Source organism: Ptychodera flava, chromosome 21 (assembly GCF_041260155.1).
Source record: "Ptychodera flava strain L36383 chromosome 21, AS_Pfla_20210202, whole genome shotgun sequence".
NCBI classification, from domain to species: Eukaryota; Metazoa; Hemichordata; class Enteropneusta; family Ptychoderidae; genus Ptychodera; species Ptychodera flava.
The window spans coordinates 3465985-3483384 of record NC_091948.1 but is presented as its reverse complement, the minus strand read 5'-3'; the positions used below and the strand labels follow the sequence as shown (position 1 = coordinate 3483384).

Below are 17400 nucleotides of genomic sequence, written 5' to 3'. Positions count from 1 at the left end.
TTAGATTTACAAGGTGTGATATGAGTAAACACTTTATTTCAAATTAGGACTGTTTATTCCGAAGAAAGAAAAAACTATAACCTAAAACAAGAAAAAATGTCTAGGCTTCTAAAGAAAAGTGTAGTTCTTAATTATTCAAAAGGGTTTAATTTCACAAATTTGACGTTTGAGACATCATCAGGATATCAAACTACTGGTTTGCTGAGATATAATAGAATTTATTGTTATTCAACATGTCTTCATTAAATGACTGGAAAGGCATGTATGAAATTAATTCTTCAAGCTTTATGATTTGAATTCAAAAACATTCAGAAATATTGCAGATTTTTGGTCCATGGACTTTTACGCAAAAATCAAACTGTACACTTACTCTTTGAAGTTGGTTTTGTTGTTGTTGTTGTTGTCTTATGATCCATTGACATTCTAAATTTAGACAGGAATGTGTCATCCTCCAGGAGTACTTTCCGAGCCGCTTGCTTGAAAGCTGCGTTAACATCTGACAAAAAACAAAAAATTGGAATGCATTATCGTAATTATAAATACCAAGTATGATTTCATTTCTTTGAGTCTATATATTTTCCAAATCACTGCTGAAAATACAGGAAATATCAGCAAACTTGCATTTCGGAAGAGAAACGCAGGCATGACTAAAGAGTGCTGCATTCAAGCTGAGCTGTTATTATAATTCAACATTATCCAAAAGGGAATGGTTCTCCTTATATGAAGAGAGATACCTTATGGCAAGCAGATTACAACTGTAAGAAAGATTGGATGCACTATTTTGCAGGTGAGCTAAACAGTATGTACAACTGTGAAACCTTTGACTTTCACTTTCTTTCCTGAAAGTAAACCCTCTCATCAGGGCATGATGGTTCTACCCAACACTTTTGATTGGTATGCCGAGGATGTTGTTACCCATGATGTTGGTAACCCTCTGAGGGGAAATTTCTCATTAATATGCGAAATGTAACAGGAAACACATCATGTATGGAAATATTCACATGAAGTTGAGTGTTAAGCTTTGATGGAAATACAACAGCTCAACATGAAGATTAGATAAGACTGAACAAGCCAACAAAGGTCTTACCATGCTCTGTTGTAACTGTCGGAGGCAGCTTCAACAACCCTTTAGCTTGATCTATGAATGCAAGGAAGAGCTCACCACGGCCTAGCAAGAAGAAGTCCTTCAGAATTCTCAAATTACCAATGAGTTCTGATTCTTCAACGACAAGTTTCCACAAGTGCTGGAAAGCGAGGAATGAGATAGTCTTTTGAAGCTAATGTAGCTGTTACTTTCAATGCGTTTTCCCTTCTTTGTTATGTACGAAATACATATTGTTTTACTCTTAAAATTGTGTCAAAATGCCTATTATGTTCAATATTATTGTTGACAACTGGACTTTACTCATGATAACTAGAATCTACAATGACAATTCATATTGTCTGTACGCTGAAATATCATCATTAAGCAATAAAGTACATTGGTATGGTGATCTAAATGGTGTAAGTTTTTAGATTTACGCAAGGCAATAGACCTGGTGAATCATGATGTACTTCTTAAAAAGCTTGAAATCTACAATTGTGATATAACATCCATAAATTGGTTTATTTCACAGCTGTCAAAAAGGAAACAAGTTGTCTGTTTTCAAAATAAAATTTCTGACACTTCACCAATATCTACTGGGGTTCCTCAAGTTAGTATACTTGGGCCCATTTTTTTCATATTGTTTCTGGATGATTTACCTTAAGCTGTCAACAACACCATTAAAATATATGCCGATTATTCTACAATTATGGCAAAAGAAAGAATCTGGCAGAACTTGTAAAAACTCTGAATGATGATCTTGAATTAGTAAGAAATTGTTGCACACAAAATAAAATGGTTATAAATACAAGTAATTGTTGTAATTTCGAGGGCCCTGGGGGAGATAAACTCTCTCTAGAATTTACCAGGCTACCCTCATTAAATAAAGCCAAATAAAAAATAAATAAAATAAATAAAAGTACACCCATTGACCCTATAAGTAAAAAAAAACACAATCTTGCCCAGAAGTTAAAGAAAATGTCCCTGCTTGAAACATAAATCAACAGAGGTGAGATGTGTGGGGATATGGTGTGCATTTGCTGGTTCTTTTTATTCAATTTGACTGTTATAATTAAATTTCAAAACAAGTTTTCTGAAGCAAGTGCCTTGACCTTTTAAGTTTAGGAGAATAAAAATATTGGGGTGACCGAGTAACTACGTTCACTACCATCAAGTTTCTAAACTGATCTTTGTTTTGAAAATAAATATCTGACATCAAAATGTGGATAAAAAAATCCCCATATTATCATATTTATTTTCCATTTAGAAGTATTTGACATGTACACACTTCTCTCTCTTTATAGACTGGCTGAAATGCTGAATCCATTCTCACTAATATGTATTTCAAACAAATTTATAGACACGTTTAAGTTTTGTTTACATGCATGCCCTCATCAAACCACATGATGACTGAATGTTTTAGTTGATTTCTGAGTAAATTTTATATGAAAAATTTGAACTACACATTCTGTTTCCTTTGCCACGACAATTAAAATTGTTGTACCTGAAATGTATTAATCCATCTTTATCCATTCTTTGTTTAAGTATGTAGCTTTTGCTCCATTAAATTTTATGATTTTTGTATATGGAGGATTTAATTTCACAATATATCTAATAAAAAATATGGTCATCATCATAATGATCAAACAACATCCTTTAACATCTATCCCTTCAAATTCCATATCGGCAAAACTTCACAAACTTGGTGAAAATCATCCCTTTTGCATCCCTCTGTTGAAAAATTCAATTCCAAAATCATTGAGAGCTTAATACATGTACTATATGATAATGTTACAATTTTTCAATGCCCAACACCAGTATTCATTTTTCTGTTGTCAGTTGCAAATCCCTGGTTTTATTTTTACGGTGAGTACAGCTGAGTACAGCGCAATGCGTGCATCAAACAGCATGTTTTATAATCCTTGCTGCTGTGGTGATGATGTAGCAAGCTGCTCGATCAGCTTTAATGAGGTTTGGTGATATATTATTGGATTTCATTTTGTAATTATGATCACCAAGGAAATTAAGATGGATAAATACTGTGGTTTCCAGCTTATATTAAAATAATTCTGTACTATAGTAGAATGAGCTTAACAACTGCAGAGCTTTTGGTAGACTGACCTAAGGTACAACACGCCTCAGGGACAGATATTCAGACTATTGAAGTTTTACCATTGTGTTCTGATTTACCACTTGTGGGGGCTCATTTTGAAGCTCTTGGGGTAGACCAAATTTCAAGCATTGTAGTTTTTTGAAAACTGAAGATATCATTTTTCCCCAATTAGGTAAAGTTAACACAGAGATGGAAACCATTTTGAATTTCACATATGGTAAATATTGAGTAATTTGTAATCTAGCACCAAACTTTGCATGGCGACCACTGATTTTTATTTTTATTTGGTAGGAGGATGTTTGAATGTTTCAATGAGGAAAAATTGAGCAAAAGGTAAGTCGCATAATGCCTTTAAATGACAATTTTTTGAACATGGATTACTTAAAACAAGTCATCGTTGATGACACAGTCCCCACTTGTTAATCAGTATTTTGATTACAGGTCCTCAAAGAGGATAGAGTCCTCTTCATTAGGTCTGTGATAAAAATACTTTTGAATGAATTCGCTTGATACATGTCTGAGTTATGGTTCATGGTAACAAAATGGTCGCACAGCGGCCATATTGGATCGCATCACAAAACAGATTGATGTGCATAGCTATGACATTGGTCGATGTCCATGTACCAACTTTGAATAAAATTGGTCAAAACATGCGGATATCCCTGAGAAATGGCTCTGTACATGAAAAAATCGTAATAAAATGGCCGCCTGGCGGCCATATTGGATCGTATCACAAAACAGATTGACGTGCATATGTATGACATAGATCAATGTCCTTGTACCAACTTTGAATAAAATCGGTTGAGATATGCCTGAGTTATGGCTCTGTACATGAAAAAATCGTAATAAAATGGCTGCACAGCGACCATTTTGGATCGTATCACAAAACAAATTGCCGTGCACAGCTATGACATTTGTCAATAAGCTTGTACCAACTTTGAATAAAATCTGTTGAAACGTGCCTGAGTTATGGCTCTGTACATGAAAAATCGTAATAAAATGGCCGCCTGGCGGCCATATTGGATCGTATCACAAAACAATTGACATGCATATCTATGACATTGGTCAATGTCCTTGTACCAACTCTGAATAAAATCGGTCAAAACATGCCTGAGTAATGGCTCTGTACATGAAAAAATCGTAATAAAATGGCCGCCTGGCGGCCATATTGGATCGTATCACAAAACAAATTGACATGCATATCTATGACATTGGTCAATGTCCTTGTACCAACTCTGAATAAAATCGGTCAAAACATGCCTGAGTAATGGCTCTGTACATGAAAAAATCATAATAAAATGGCCGCCTGGCGGCCATATTGGATCGTATCACAAAACAAATTGATGTGCATATCTATGACATTGGTCAATGTCCTTGTACCAACTCTGAATAAAATCGGTCGAAACATGCCTGAGTAATGGCTCTGTACATGAAAAAATCGTAATAAAATGGCCGCCTGGCGGCCATATTGGATCGTATCATAAAACAAATTGACGTGCATCTGTATGACATTGGTCAATGTCCTTGTACCAACTTTGAATAAAATCGGTTGGAACATGCCTGAGTTATGGCTCTGTACATGAAAAAATCGTAATAAAATGGCCGCCTGGCGGCCATATTGGATCGTATCACAAAACAAATTGACGTGCATCTGTATGCCATATGAAGTAATCCTTGTATCAAGTTTGAATGAAATCGCTCCAGGCATCTCAGAGATATCTGCGTGAACGGACGGACGGACGGACGGACGGACGGACGGACGCACGCACGCACGTACGGACATGACCAAACCTATAAGTCCCCCCGGACGGTGTCCGTGGGGACTAAAAAAAGATGTCTTGAGTTGGGCAGTGACACGCTGTTCGATATCGCCCTTAAAACACTCTGGGTTTCTGATCTGACTGACAACACGTTCAAATATCATGTCAGTGAAGGCACCTCTGACTCCAGGCTATGACCCCATTGACATTTAAGTAAATCCCCCTACTTAAAGACAGATGTTACATCGGATAATCACACGCTGCTGTTCAACATTTTCCAAATAGCCAGTTTATGATATGATTGATGAAGAGTTGGACTTGAAAACATCTTTCTTACCTCTGCTACACAAGCCCTGATCTTATCAATGACGGATTCAAATGACATTAAAGAAAACACTGGTTCTTGTTGAAGTCTGATCAACTCTTTAGCAAACTCCTCCTCCCTGTCTTTAAGGATAGAGCCTGGAAGAGCAGAGATGGAGAAAATATCATCAAATGATCCATTTATTTTCCTTTGAGTTTCTCAGAGATATCTTTATGCTGACATTTTGCTTTTAATGAATAATGGATGACAGTACGCTAGAACACATTTTCAACGGAACTTTTGAGATGTATCACCTTGGTTAGATTTATCTTTATGAATAAAAAATTTTTACATTTTATTATTTGCCCGATTTGGATGAAATGCTGTCATTCCCATTACCATATTTTCACTCTGCCTATACCTTTAAAAACAATGGCTTGTACTAAAGAAGCCTCACAATAAGGAGGAGATGACAATCCAAACCTGTGTGTCGGAGTAGATTTCCCTGTTGTTGGTTTTCAAAGACCTGCACAGACTCGCCAATGAAGAGGACTTTTTCAGCAAGGCGAGTTGGTATGTAACTGGGTAACATCTGTGCCCTGAGGGAAAACGACTGGTACTCATGCTTGTTGGTTGTGAAGGGCTCAGTGGCTAGTTTCTGTAAGAGGATTTCATTCAGGCATATGTAGCACATATGCTGATTAGTGATGCATAACACAATCACAATGAATGCATTAAAGGGTGAGTTGAGCAAAACAACACTGGAATTATGGTATAATAATAATCTTGATACATTGCAATTCCTACAACCCACTGACGACAATCCGCCATTTCAGACAGCTGCTCTTTTTTTTGTCGAAATAATTTTTGACCAAATTCAACCTTTTCTCACTTTGCCATAGGAAACAAGAGGGTAGTACCATTATTCAGGGGGATAAGGTCAAGGTTAATACAGTGTATGAGTACCTTTTGTCATTGGCTGCTAAATTTTAACTCGATCTTTTTCACCTTATGCTGTTAGTTCATTTACGTTGTAATTACAGTACATTTTTTACACTAATTCATAAATATGTCCAATCACAGTGGAAAATATGAATAATTCTTTCATCATTTCTGACACATTATGATTTGAGTAATAAACAAGGTTAACTAGATGAGGTAGATGAAAAAGTACTTAACGTTGACCTTCAAAAGGTCACAGTACAGTTTAATTTGTGCTTTTATAGGTGTTTGATAATTGATACAAATGTACTTGATTCAAATAGGATATTTAAAAGTTCAGATGTGGACAACAATTATGATATTGGAATTTCACCTAAAAGTATCATTTAACTTTTCATGGTACTAGTAGTCTCAGCACAGGTAACTGTTAAATTATTTCCCTGACAAAACTTGCTATATCTCTAACATGTAAGTAATAGGAATTGTTCATCGCCCTCAGTGCAGTGAGCTTGATTTACAATAAGACAAGCCTCAGAGTTGTCAAGTCAAGATGTTCATGTAACAGATAATTGTACTTTTGTTCAGATTTACAGGTGAATAACTTCAGAGAATGAAATCATGCAACGAATCATCTTTATCTCCCAGAATATTTCTGAACACTGAAACTGCTTTTTGACGGGACAGATACTTATGAAAATTAGGTGACCCCCCTCTGAGCTGTTTGAAAAATACATGACCCCCCCCTTTGTAGTTTTCAAATTTGAGGTGACCCCCCACCCCCTGGATTTTGCCGGCCCACCCCCGGCAATAATAATTGAATGCTCCCTTAACCCCATTGTTCTCTATTGTAAGGCTGGATCAGTATGCAAGAAAATGGGGGAACTGGTGGGGAGGTGGCAAAGGCTTCACAGAGGTGATTGGTCATTTGAAGACTGACAGTGTCTCAAGTTGCTGTCTGTCAGTGAGCTCCTAAGATCTAAAACCATGCAGGAACAGCACTTTGTGCAAACATCAGTTGCTAAAAAGGCCAAACACAGTGATGAATGTCTGTCAAGAATTACAAGTATAAAGAAAATCAGCAATTCCTATGTTTTGAGGTTGAATAGTCGACCAAAACTAAAAATGTATGAGAATAATCTTTATCAACATTGAGATTTGACCTATGATCACATACATATATATAAATATATATATATATATATATATATATATATATATAATATATATATATATATATATATATATATATATATATATAAATCTATACGCGCCAATGACAACATCGGGATTGGTTTAAAACTTGGAAGGAGGAGTCATCTGAGGATACTTTCTATAAACTATGATGACATCGATTTTTTCCAAGAAATACAAACAACATGAATATTGCTTCATACCATAGCTTCCCTGAGTTGTTTTCCAGTAACACCACCGATACCGAGGTCAATTTCATCCTCCTCCTGTTTGGGGGTAGCTGGCGTGCTGTCCACACTTTCCTGGATGAAGAATTCACAGTAGTGATCCAGCAACAACCCATGCAGCATCCATGCTGTCAGCTGTTTGTACAGAATGCCATGACAAGTGAACAATATCCTGAAATGAAACAAAACAAACAAACAAATGAAATGACAGTTAACACCATGTATATTCACACCTGTCTTATTGGTCACCCTTAAAGAGTGGTCACCTCCTTATAGCCGTCACCTTGTGGCAGTCCTGTAACATTTTACATGTAAAAAGTACTCTTAAGAATGTCCACCTCTCTTAGGAAGTCAGTGGCTACATGTAACTGCTCAAATTTGATACAAAGCTTGTGTATAATGGTTAGCATATTTGACTCTGAATGACCTCTGTCAACCAATTCTTAGACTGAAAGCAAGAAATTACTCTATTTTGACCAATTTTTGTATATCCATCACTGTGACAATCGTTTCAGAATTACATGCAAATGTTACAATTTTTACATATTCATGATATTGAATTTAATTTACTGTTATCTTTCCCTAAATTCACCACTTAGAACACCATCCACACTGAAAGTAATGCCACACCCACCCTTTATAGAAAGGCCACCTCCATATTATAGTGGTCACTTTTTCCAGAACCCCAGTGTAACCACTGTACACAAGTTTTACTGTAATGATTTTACAGAATAAAAAGAAAAACAAATAATGAAAAACACACACATCCAAACAACAGATATATTCAGGCAATAAATTTGGAAAGATGTTGACATGGGTGACATGTTTCTGAGGAAGATAAGGGGTCCCTTTCCTCCTGTTTAAGATAATGCCAGCACACATTGTAAACCAGATGCTGCATTGTGTAGGGCATTGGTTTTATGCTAGAATAGTGGTGAAGTACATGTCCGCAGGAGTAAAGCTAAAGACGGTTACTTGAGAAAAAATCAGAAAACATTTTGTTCCACAGTGCTCTTTGATATAAAGTGCTATTTTTTTATGTCACAAACTGATTTGTTAGTAAATGACCGACATATAATTTTAAAAAATTGTAACGCTGCATGGTGTTTTGTGAGAGACCTAGGATGAGATACAAACCTGTTATTTGTTTGACCTTTAGGAGATTACTAAGTTCCTGAGGGTTAATTTACCAAGTGCTGTGGCATATTCGTTCCGCATAAACTGCCAAACAATCATTGTTATTGTTTATTCAATTAAGTGAATCAATCTAAGCTGATGTGCTTAATAATAATAATAATAATAATATTTATTGCTTTAAAAACGCCTTCCATGTAAAAGACATCTCAAGGCGCATTACATTTCAGTTATAAAAAATAGAGCAATGAAAATGGTTAAAAATCACACAAGTAACTCTCTTTAAAAAGGTAAGTTTTTAAATGAGACTTAAAAACGTTAAAATTATCAACACATCGGAGTTTTGATGGTAGCCTGTTCCACAGCCGCGGGGCACAAACAGAAAATGACCGATCTCCGTAAAACACAGTGTTAGCGATCGGCTGGTGTAAACTGATCGCTGCACCATCAGCAGTCGACCGAAGAGATCGCCCCAGATTACAAACGCATATGAGCTCTTTTATGTATCTCAGCGCCATGTTCAGTTCAGTTCAGTTTGGTTGTTCCAGCCGTTGTATGTCGGCTCTAAAAAAGGATTAAAAAGACAAGAACAAAACATAGGTACAAACATAGGTACAAACATAAACAAAAGGCTCTATAATCCCCGGTCACAGGATTGTTTTCTGCTTAGGAATGTATTCCTCATCACATGGATACTATAACAGTACTGTCTGCTGATCTGTTCAATCATATGTAGGGCTTGGGTTGGTAACCGGTCAGCGATCTCAGGAATGGCGGTACAGTCAAGTGTAAGCTGGGTAATCACTTTTGGGTCTGATATGTTAATGTCATGCAGATTGAGAGACGCAAATTTGTCAATAAACTTCTTCCGGGTGGTTTCATAGAAACTGCAGTTACTAATGAAGTGTTCTCTGGTTTCTGGATTTTTGCTGCACAGTGGACAAGTGGGATCGATGGTAAACTGGTTGAATTTTGCTCTGTTTGATTGGAGTCTGTATGTTCCTGTTAATAATCTGGTCTTGATGATGGCACGTTGAGTGTCTCTCACATTGTTGGCCACACTGGACCAGCACAGATGGGGACCGTTGTTTATTCTCTTCTGAGTGTTCATATATTTTAGTGTTGATTTCGCTAAGGAATCATTTTGGAGTTGAGACTGCCAGTAATTGTTCACTGTAGCTTTGACTAATTTTTTCCAATGGAACAGCTTTGGCGGGGCTCTAAAGTAGTGGTAGATACTGGATAATTTATATTTTTGTAGAAGGAATTTTATTTCAATGAACCAACTGTTACTTCTGAAGTCTTTCACGGCTAGTTGTCTTTCAGCTAAATGGTATTCAGTGGAGGTGTTATTTTGTAGAATTCTTCCAAATAGAATAAGTTTTCTGTAGTCCAGTTCTGCTTCGATTGGTCGTAGACCAGATAGTAAGAAAAGGGCTTCATTAGCTACATTGTTTGAGAGTGATAGAGTTTGTTTGAGAAGTAGTCTTTGAGTTAATTCCAATTTGACAATGTCGTTTCTGGTCAATTTTACTGTTTCTAGACCATAAAGTAGTCTGGGGAGAATGTAAGTGGTCCACATCTGGATGATTATCTTCGGACTGAGTCCATTTTTGCCATGGCAGCCAGCACCAAAGAGTGAGTAGGTTGTTTTTCTGGCAGTTGCAATGTTGGTTTCAATGTCACTTTTCGAGTTAGTGTTGCGCTGAATACCAAGATGAACTGTTGACGTATTGATAGGTATTTCACGTTTATGTAAATATAATTGGTCATCTTGAGACTTATTATGAAGAATGGGTGTAACACAGCATTTGTCCAAGTTGAAGGTGTATCTTTCATATTGTGAATAGGTGTTGACACAGTGGAGTATTTCCTGAGCTTCATCATGTTTTTCGGCAAGTAGAGCGGTATCATCAGCAAATGTTGGGCACGCACACCTAGTACAACCAATATAGCAGCCAATTCCCAGATTGCATATATCGTTTAGTAAGTCGTTAATGAAGATTTTATAGAGGCATGCTGACAGAATTCCACCTTGGCGAACACCTTGCTGAATTGTGAATTCCTTGGACACTTTGCCATCCCATTTAACACAGGAGGTTGCATTGTTGTATAACTGGATAATGCTAGTAATAATGTCTTGGGGGATGTTGTATTGATAGAGTTTCCTGAACAGAGAGTTATGCCATACTACGTCGAAGGCTTTACTGGCGTCAAGTGTGATGAAGTAGAGTGAACTTTTATTATCTCTAGTTTCGTTGAAAACTTCAGAGACAATCAGGGCAGCGTTGTCAATTGACTTGCTCTTCGTGAAGCCAAATTGTAGTTGGTTCTGCTGAGTAATGAAGGAGTTTTCTAGTCTGGTTAAGATTGCACGCTCAATAATTTTGCCTATGATAGGTAAACAGGTGATGCCACGGTAACTACCGCTCTTGTTTTCTTGCTTGCCTTTTTTGTGAATAGGGGTGATAATACCTGTTTTGAGAACATGCGGGACGTGACCAGTGTAGAGTATTTTGTTGATTATGGGAAGGAGATGAGAGGCAATCAGTTCTGGATCGCATTTCAGGTGCTCCGCTGTGATTCCATGAATGTCTGCTGCTTTGTTGTTGGGCAGTGAATTGATATGTCTTATTAGCTCATCGTAGGTGATATTGAAGATTTTTGGAGATTGATATTTCCACATAGCATCTAGTAGTTTCAAATCATTATCGACTTGGATTAGATAATCCCCATCAAAGTGTTCGGAAGTGACCGGTTTTGCTAAATTCTCAAAGTGGGTTTGAAAGCCATTAATAATGTTCACACCAGAGTAGGTTTCTTCTTTGACATATAATTCTTTGATTTTACTCAGGCCATTTTTGCGTTGTAATTTAATCAACTTGTAGAAAGTGGACTTATCTTCACTGTGGGCTTCCATTACTTTGTTGTAAAAGGATTCCCTTTTGATGGCATTGGCAATACGTATAGTTTTTCTCAGTTGCTTACGAGCTTGTTGTTTTTGTATAAGGGCTGTATTTGTTGGTTGTCGTGGTTTCATATCTTTATTCCATGCAGCATTTGCAGCTCTTGATGCTTTCATGGCCAAAGCTATACTAGTATTCCATACTTTTATACCTCTTTTCTTTTGTGGTTTGTTGTTTGATAAAGTCTGATGACTGGCTTCGTCAGCTGCATTTGTTATAGCATGAATAATGGATCTCAAACAGTTGTCGATATCCCGATGAGTCAACGGCATCAGTGAACATGTTGAAAGATAGGTTTTTAGTTTGTCTCTGTAAGTATCAGGATTGACTTTCTTCCAGTTGATCCGCTTAGGGGCCTGATTGGTGTGCAGGTTGGCAGGTAATTGAGTTGAATCAGGGTTTGTGTCCATGTCATTGATGATAATGTCTGTGGAAATGGGCACATGATCGGACAAGTTATCGTACGTCTCTCTAATGATGTGTACGTTCTTGAAACATTTCTTGTTCTTAAGTTGCAGAAAGTAGTCAATCTGGGAGTTATCATATTTATTCTCATGTCTGAATGTAGCTTCAGTCGGGTAATTATCATCAGGTAGCAGATTGCTGAGTTCACAAAATTCGTGGAATTTTACATCTCTTGAGGATGGGTTAATTCGATGTAATGAAGCGTTGAAATCACCGGCAATAATTATCTTGTAGCTGTAGGAAAACTTTTCAATGATTTCATTGAGTTCGTCAAGTGCAGAGTTGAATCGGTGCTCACAATTTGTGGTGCTTCTAGCAGGCATGTAGATATTGATTAAACAAATCCGGTCTTGACAGTTGATTGTCGTCACACATATATTGTTGGAGCCATCTGGTTCAATTGTTATAAGGTTGTCGATGTCCACTGACCATATGATAGCCACACCACCATAACCTCGTTGTCGTTGTGTTGGGGGAAGCGGGTTGTCGTCATCAACAGATTTGCTGAAAGATTTAAAGTTAGGATTTATGCGGTCAAGCAGCCCTTTCTCAAAGTCATATAACAGTGTTCTTGGATGCAAAGTATTTGACTGCTCTTGAGTAATTTCTGAATGTAGTTAATATTGGTTTTGACGTTTTTGACATTGAAGGAAACTAGTGTAATCTTCTGATCATTGGAATGTTTGGTCTGTTACATAGAATGCTGGCAGGATGACTTTGTTGCTGTTTCTGTTCCTTCTTCTTCTGGTCTTTCTGTGGCCCAGGTCTAAAAAATGCTTATTCAGCTGTCTGTCGGAGAAATCTTGGATATGTTCTGGTTGCTTGTGTCTTGCTGTATAGATACTACTATTGTCATTTGATAGATGTTCCTGCTGCATAGTATGCTGCTGAAATGTATTACATATTGGAGGTTGAGTTTGTTCAATAGTCTGGGTTGTGTTGGTTTTATGAATTGATTGTTGAACCAGCTGTATATGTTCAGTAGGCATTGACATGTCTTCATTTGCAGATTCTCTGGTGGTTGATATATCGTTTGAGCTAGGTGTAATGTCAACAATTAAAGGTTTCCTTGGTTTCATACTGTAGTTGTTATTTCGTCTCTTTGGCTGATTGACATCATTAGAACTCGCAGGTTTTACATTATTGGTACTATTTCTCAGTTCTTGGGTATTTGTAGTGACAGTACATGGCGCATTATTACAGCCAACTTTATTTGGTTTATCATAGGCAAAAGGATGGTGGGTTGTATATTGTCGTGGATGTAAATGATTGTTATACTTAACTTCCTCTTCTAGTTTTGATATTCTGAGGGATTGGACTTGCAGTTCAAGCTGAGATAGTCTGTTCATAATATTTGGCAATTCTTGAAAATGGTGGTTCGTATGGTTTGAGTGTTGATCGGATTGATGTTGGTCTGGTTGATTGTAGCAGGATGAAATGTTGTTGACTGGCACGTTGGAATGAGCTAATGGAGGTTGATAGGAGTTTGTTGGACGTAATCTTTTCTGTAGTGTTGACAGTTCGGTTTGAATGAGATGGTTTGAATTTTCCAGTTCTCGGACGTTCTTTTCTAGTTTTAGAATGTATTCCTTGGTATGACTTGTTTGTTGGATTTTGTCTTTAAGTTCAAATTCTTTATGAGCCAACTTCTTCACAAGTTCGTTAATTTTCTTTTCTTTTGTCTGTATGATTTTTTCGTATTCAGGTGGTTCGGTGTTGGTAGCAGTACTTACATAGGTTTTGTGGTCACTTCTTTTTTCTTTGCTTGAACACTGTTGACTTACAGAATTACATTGTTGTGGAGGACTGGATACTCCATGTTGGTCACGACAGAAAGTAATGCATTGGTATTGTAGTTCTTCATTCTGAACATATGGTGAGTCAGTAGACAGTTGTTCACATATCAGGTGGGACCAGCCGAGACAAGTGGAGCATTGAATAGAAGGGTGGTGATCTTTTACAGGTTGTTCACAAACTGAGCAGCTAATTATACTATGGTCGTGGGTCGTGGATTCTTTGTCACAATTAACAGTATCATCCATATTACATGTATGTTCGGAGTTAGTTGAGTTATTCACAGCTTTTGGTAGTGCCGAAATAGAGGTCTGAATTCTTGATTTACTAATGGTCATATTTGGCGAGATTGTGGTAGCAACTCCGTGGTTATTTAAGTTTGGATGTACTTGTTTAGGCTGTTTATTCTGCTTGCCTGTCGAGTTGATATCTCTTGCCAGGTAATCCGCACAGGCCTGTTCAATTTTGCTATTAATCTGTTTAAGGTTTGGATGACTTTGAAGAGTATGTAATAGTTCAGGTAAATCACTGGATACAAAGTTGCAAAGTTGATTACCATTTACCATTATGCGTGACGTAGTATGATAAAAATTAATTCTGAATAGTTGTCTTCCACGAGGAGATGATTTAATAGATATGGATTGCTCACATTCGAATCCGTTCTTGTCGACTTTTGAAGATGTTGTGAAGTGGTGGTTACGGTAATAATCATTGATGGATGATTTGAATATTTCATATGCTGCTGCAGATAGACTGAGAACAAGTCCGCCCTTGGTAAATTCAACATCGCAATGATAGTATCTGTTGCATGCGTCGGCTTTCTTCTGGATGGTTTTCTTTGGATTAAGGGAGTAGTTCATGACAGTTTTATCATTGAGTGGCTTGGATGGGGTATAGATTTGCGGTGATTTCCTAGTTCTGGTAGGTCTGACAGAGAGTGCCATTGTACACTGAAAGATACAGCAGTTTGTAGAAAAGCGACTGGTGCAGAAATTCAATCCTGGAACTGGGATTACAGAAATGACGACAAGAAACACGCGGGAAAATGACGTCAGCAGCCGCTTGGTCACAGCAGCATACGAGATAAAAAGCACAGCAGGATAAACTCGACGAGGTGTAAGTAAAAACAGGATTTCACACACATAAAGTTCACCACACAGAAGATAAAAGTTCACAGCTGTGCATAAAATGACTTCGCTTGTTAAAAAGAAAACTTCAGTCTTCACTGTAAACTAGCATTCAGGTCATGCAGGACAGGAAATTGCTAAAAAAGTTGCTAAAATAGTAAAAAAGCAAGATGGCGGGAACACGAGGGCTCAACTTCAAACCACTTGGTGGCGGCAGGCAGCAGGTTTTTCCGCTAATAGCTTATCACAGAACTGTTGCGGCAGGCTACATCTACGATAATTAGATAATGTCAGTAATAAAAACCTCAGTTCGCTGATTATCTTCGGGTAGAAGGCCAAGAACACTGCAGTACCATCAAAAAGAGGAGGAGCTCACTCAGCATACGTTCACACCGCCATCAATTCACACTGTCGTTTAAAACCTTGAATGTTAAGCACAAAATGTTAAACTCTGTTCGCTTATAAATAGGTAGCCAGTGTAAACTATGTAGTACTGGTTGAATAGAATCTGCTTTCTTAATTTTCAATACAAGACGTGCAGCTGAATTTTGTATAAGTTGTAACTTCCTGATTTGATAATTCGGAAGGCCAAACATTAAACTATTACAGTAATCGAGTCTTGATGTAACAAACGCATGTACTAATTTTTCTGCAGAACTTGTATCAAGAAGATTACGGATTTTTCCAATTTTCCATAAAGCAAATGAAGCAGACTTAGATAAATTTGTGATATGAGCTGACATAGATGCTGTTGCATCAAGTGTAACACCAAGATCACGAACTACAGGGGATGAATGAACGCTAACTCCCCCAACCCGTAGATCACAAGCACGTGTGCTTGTAAAGTAAAGATACATGTGGCAGAAATGTTGGTTGCTGGCAGTGAATTATTTTATAAAAAATTTGATTGTTATACATCTCGTTCATTTTCCAGTACCAAATAAACAAATCAAACACTAATAATTCCAGAGTTACAGTATATTTAAACACTCATTGTAATGTTGACAGAAATACAAGTATCTCCAAAAGTTCAAATATTTAATTTCCACTTCTCTTTGCATGTATGCTATCTGTATGTGCTATCTGCAAATCTCGGGTAATTTGTTTCTCTAGTACCAAAATTTGCACCGTGACCCCCTGGTTTTTATTTTTGAATCTTGATTTTGAAACAGAATGGCTGAAAGATACCTTGAGGAAAGTTTTGGCAAACATTTAAGTCGTTCACTTATGAGGTGCATACTGCGTTAAACTACAGCAGGGACATGAGTGTACTTACCATAAGCTTAATTAAAAACAGCAATTTCTCTTCAAGAATACAATGTAGAAGATTACTACATTATTGAACTGCATCTATATCAGCTTTATTACCATAAGCTCATTATCACAGAGCAGTGGTTTCTGTTCAAGCCTACCCTACCCTTCAGCAGTGATAAAAATTCCAGATGCTACATGGCATAGTATACAAAGCAAAGCCCAATATGTATTTCATCATAAAATCTTGTTATCAATGTGCATCTAATTATTTTTAAAATGATAATAACATCTGCATCATACCACAATCCAGTCATACCAAACAAACACCTTTAAATCTTGATTAGAAAGTGCAACCTTTTAAATGTTATTCTCTTTCAAGGCCTATGAGTTTTAGCCAAGCAAAGATAAGACTGAAGAGGGTTATATTGCCCTATGATCTTTAAGCCTAGCACTTTGGAGGAAATGGGAGTATTTTCATTATAAATTCTTGGAAAGTTATCTATTACGAATGAATCAAGGTAATCAAGGGACTAATTATAGTGGCATGACTGAAGAAAGCTTGACCCATGCTAACAATTTTACAAATCAATGTAATGTAACTCTATGGTGTCTGGTTGCTTTACAAAGCAATGGCAGGCCCCCTAGGAAACCCAAACTGCTTTTATAATAAACATTGGACCCATTTTCTTCATATTAGACTAAATTTAGTCTGTTCATCTTTGCAAACTGATTATTTTCTTAATTATTTCTTCATTTCATTTCTTATTATTTAATGATATTTATCATTTTTGGAAAATTCTGCTTTGCTGTTGAGATTTAAAATTTTTGCTTTTCCAACAGACTGTCGATAGTAGTGTAAGATATTCTCTGTTGCTTCTCGTCATCACTTGATGTACAATGAAGGAATTGGTACCGGTACTAGAGATACTTGATACTGATAAACAATTGACATGTTGAGAACTGTTGTACCTGTCACCCCTAATTTCCTGTAAACAGGTCCACTCTTACCATTCTTAATAATGGGTTTGAGCCAAACTAT

The 17400-nt window shown here is 37.0% G+C and overlaps 1 protein-coding gene across 1 annotated transcript in view; it reads right to left on the bottom strand.

The window, feature by feature from the left end:
• Window positions 1-17400, bottom strand: part of LOC139121116 (gamma-tubulin complex component 4-like) — a 32235-nt gene that overhangs the window by 5482 nt on the left and 9353 nt on the right. The window contains exons 5-9 of the mRNA XM_070685763.1: window positions 7598-7793; window positions 5745-5919; window positions 5295-5419; window positions 1088-1244; window positions 371-496 (exon numbers count right to left, since the gene is read on the bottom strand). Of these exons, the coding sequence (XP_070541864.1) occupies window positions 371-496; window positions 1088-1244; window positions 5295-5419; window positions 5745-5919; window positions 7598-7793 (779 nt within the window). The remainder of the gene's footprint in view (window positions 1-370; window positions 497-1087; window positions 1245-5294; window positions 5420-5744; window positions 5920-7597; window positions 7794-17400) is intronic.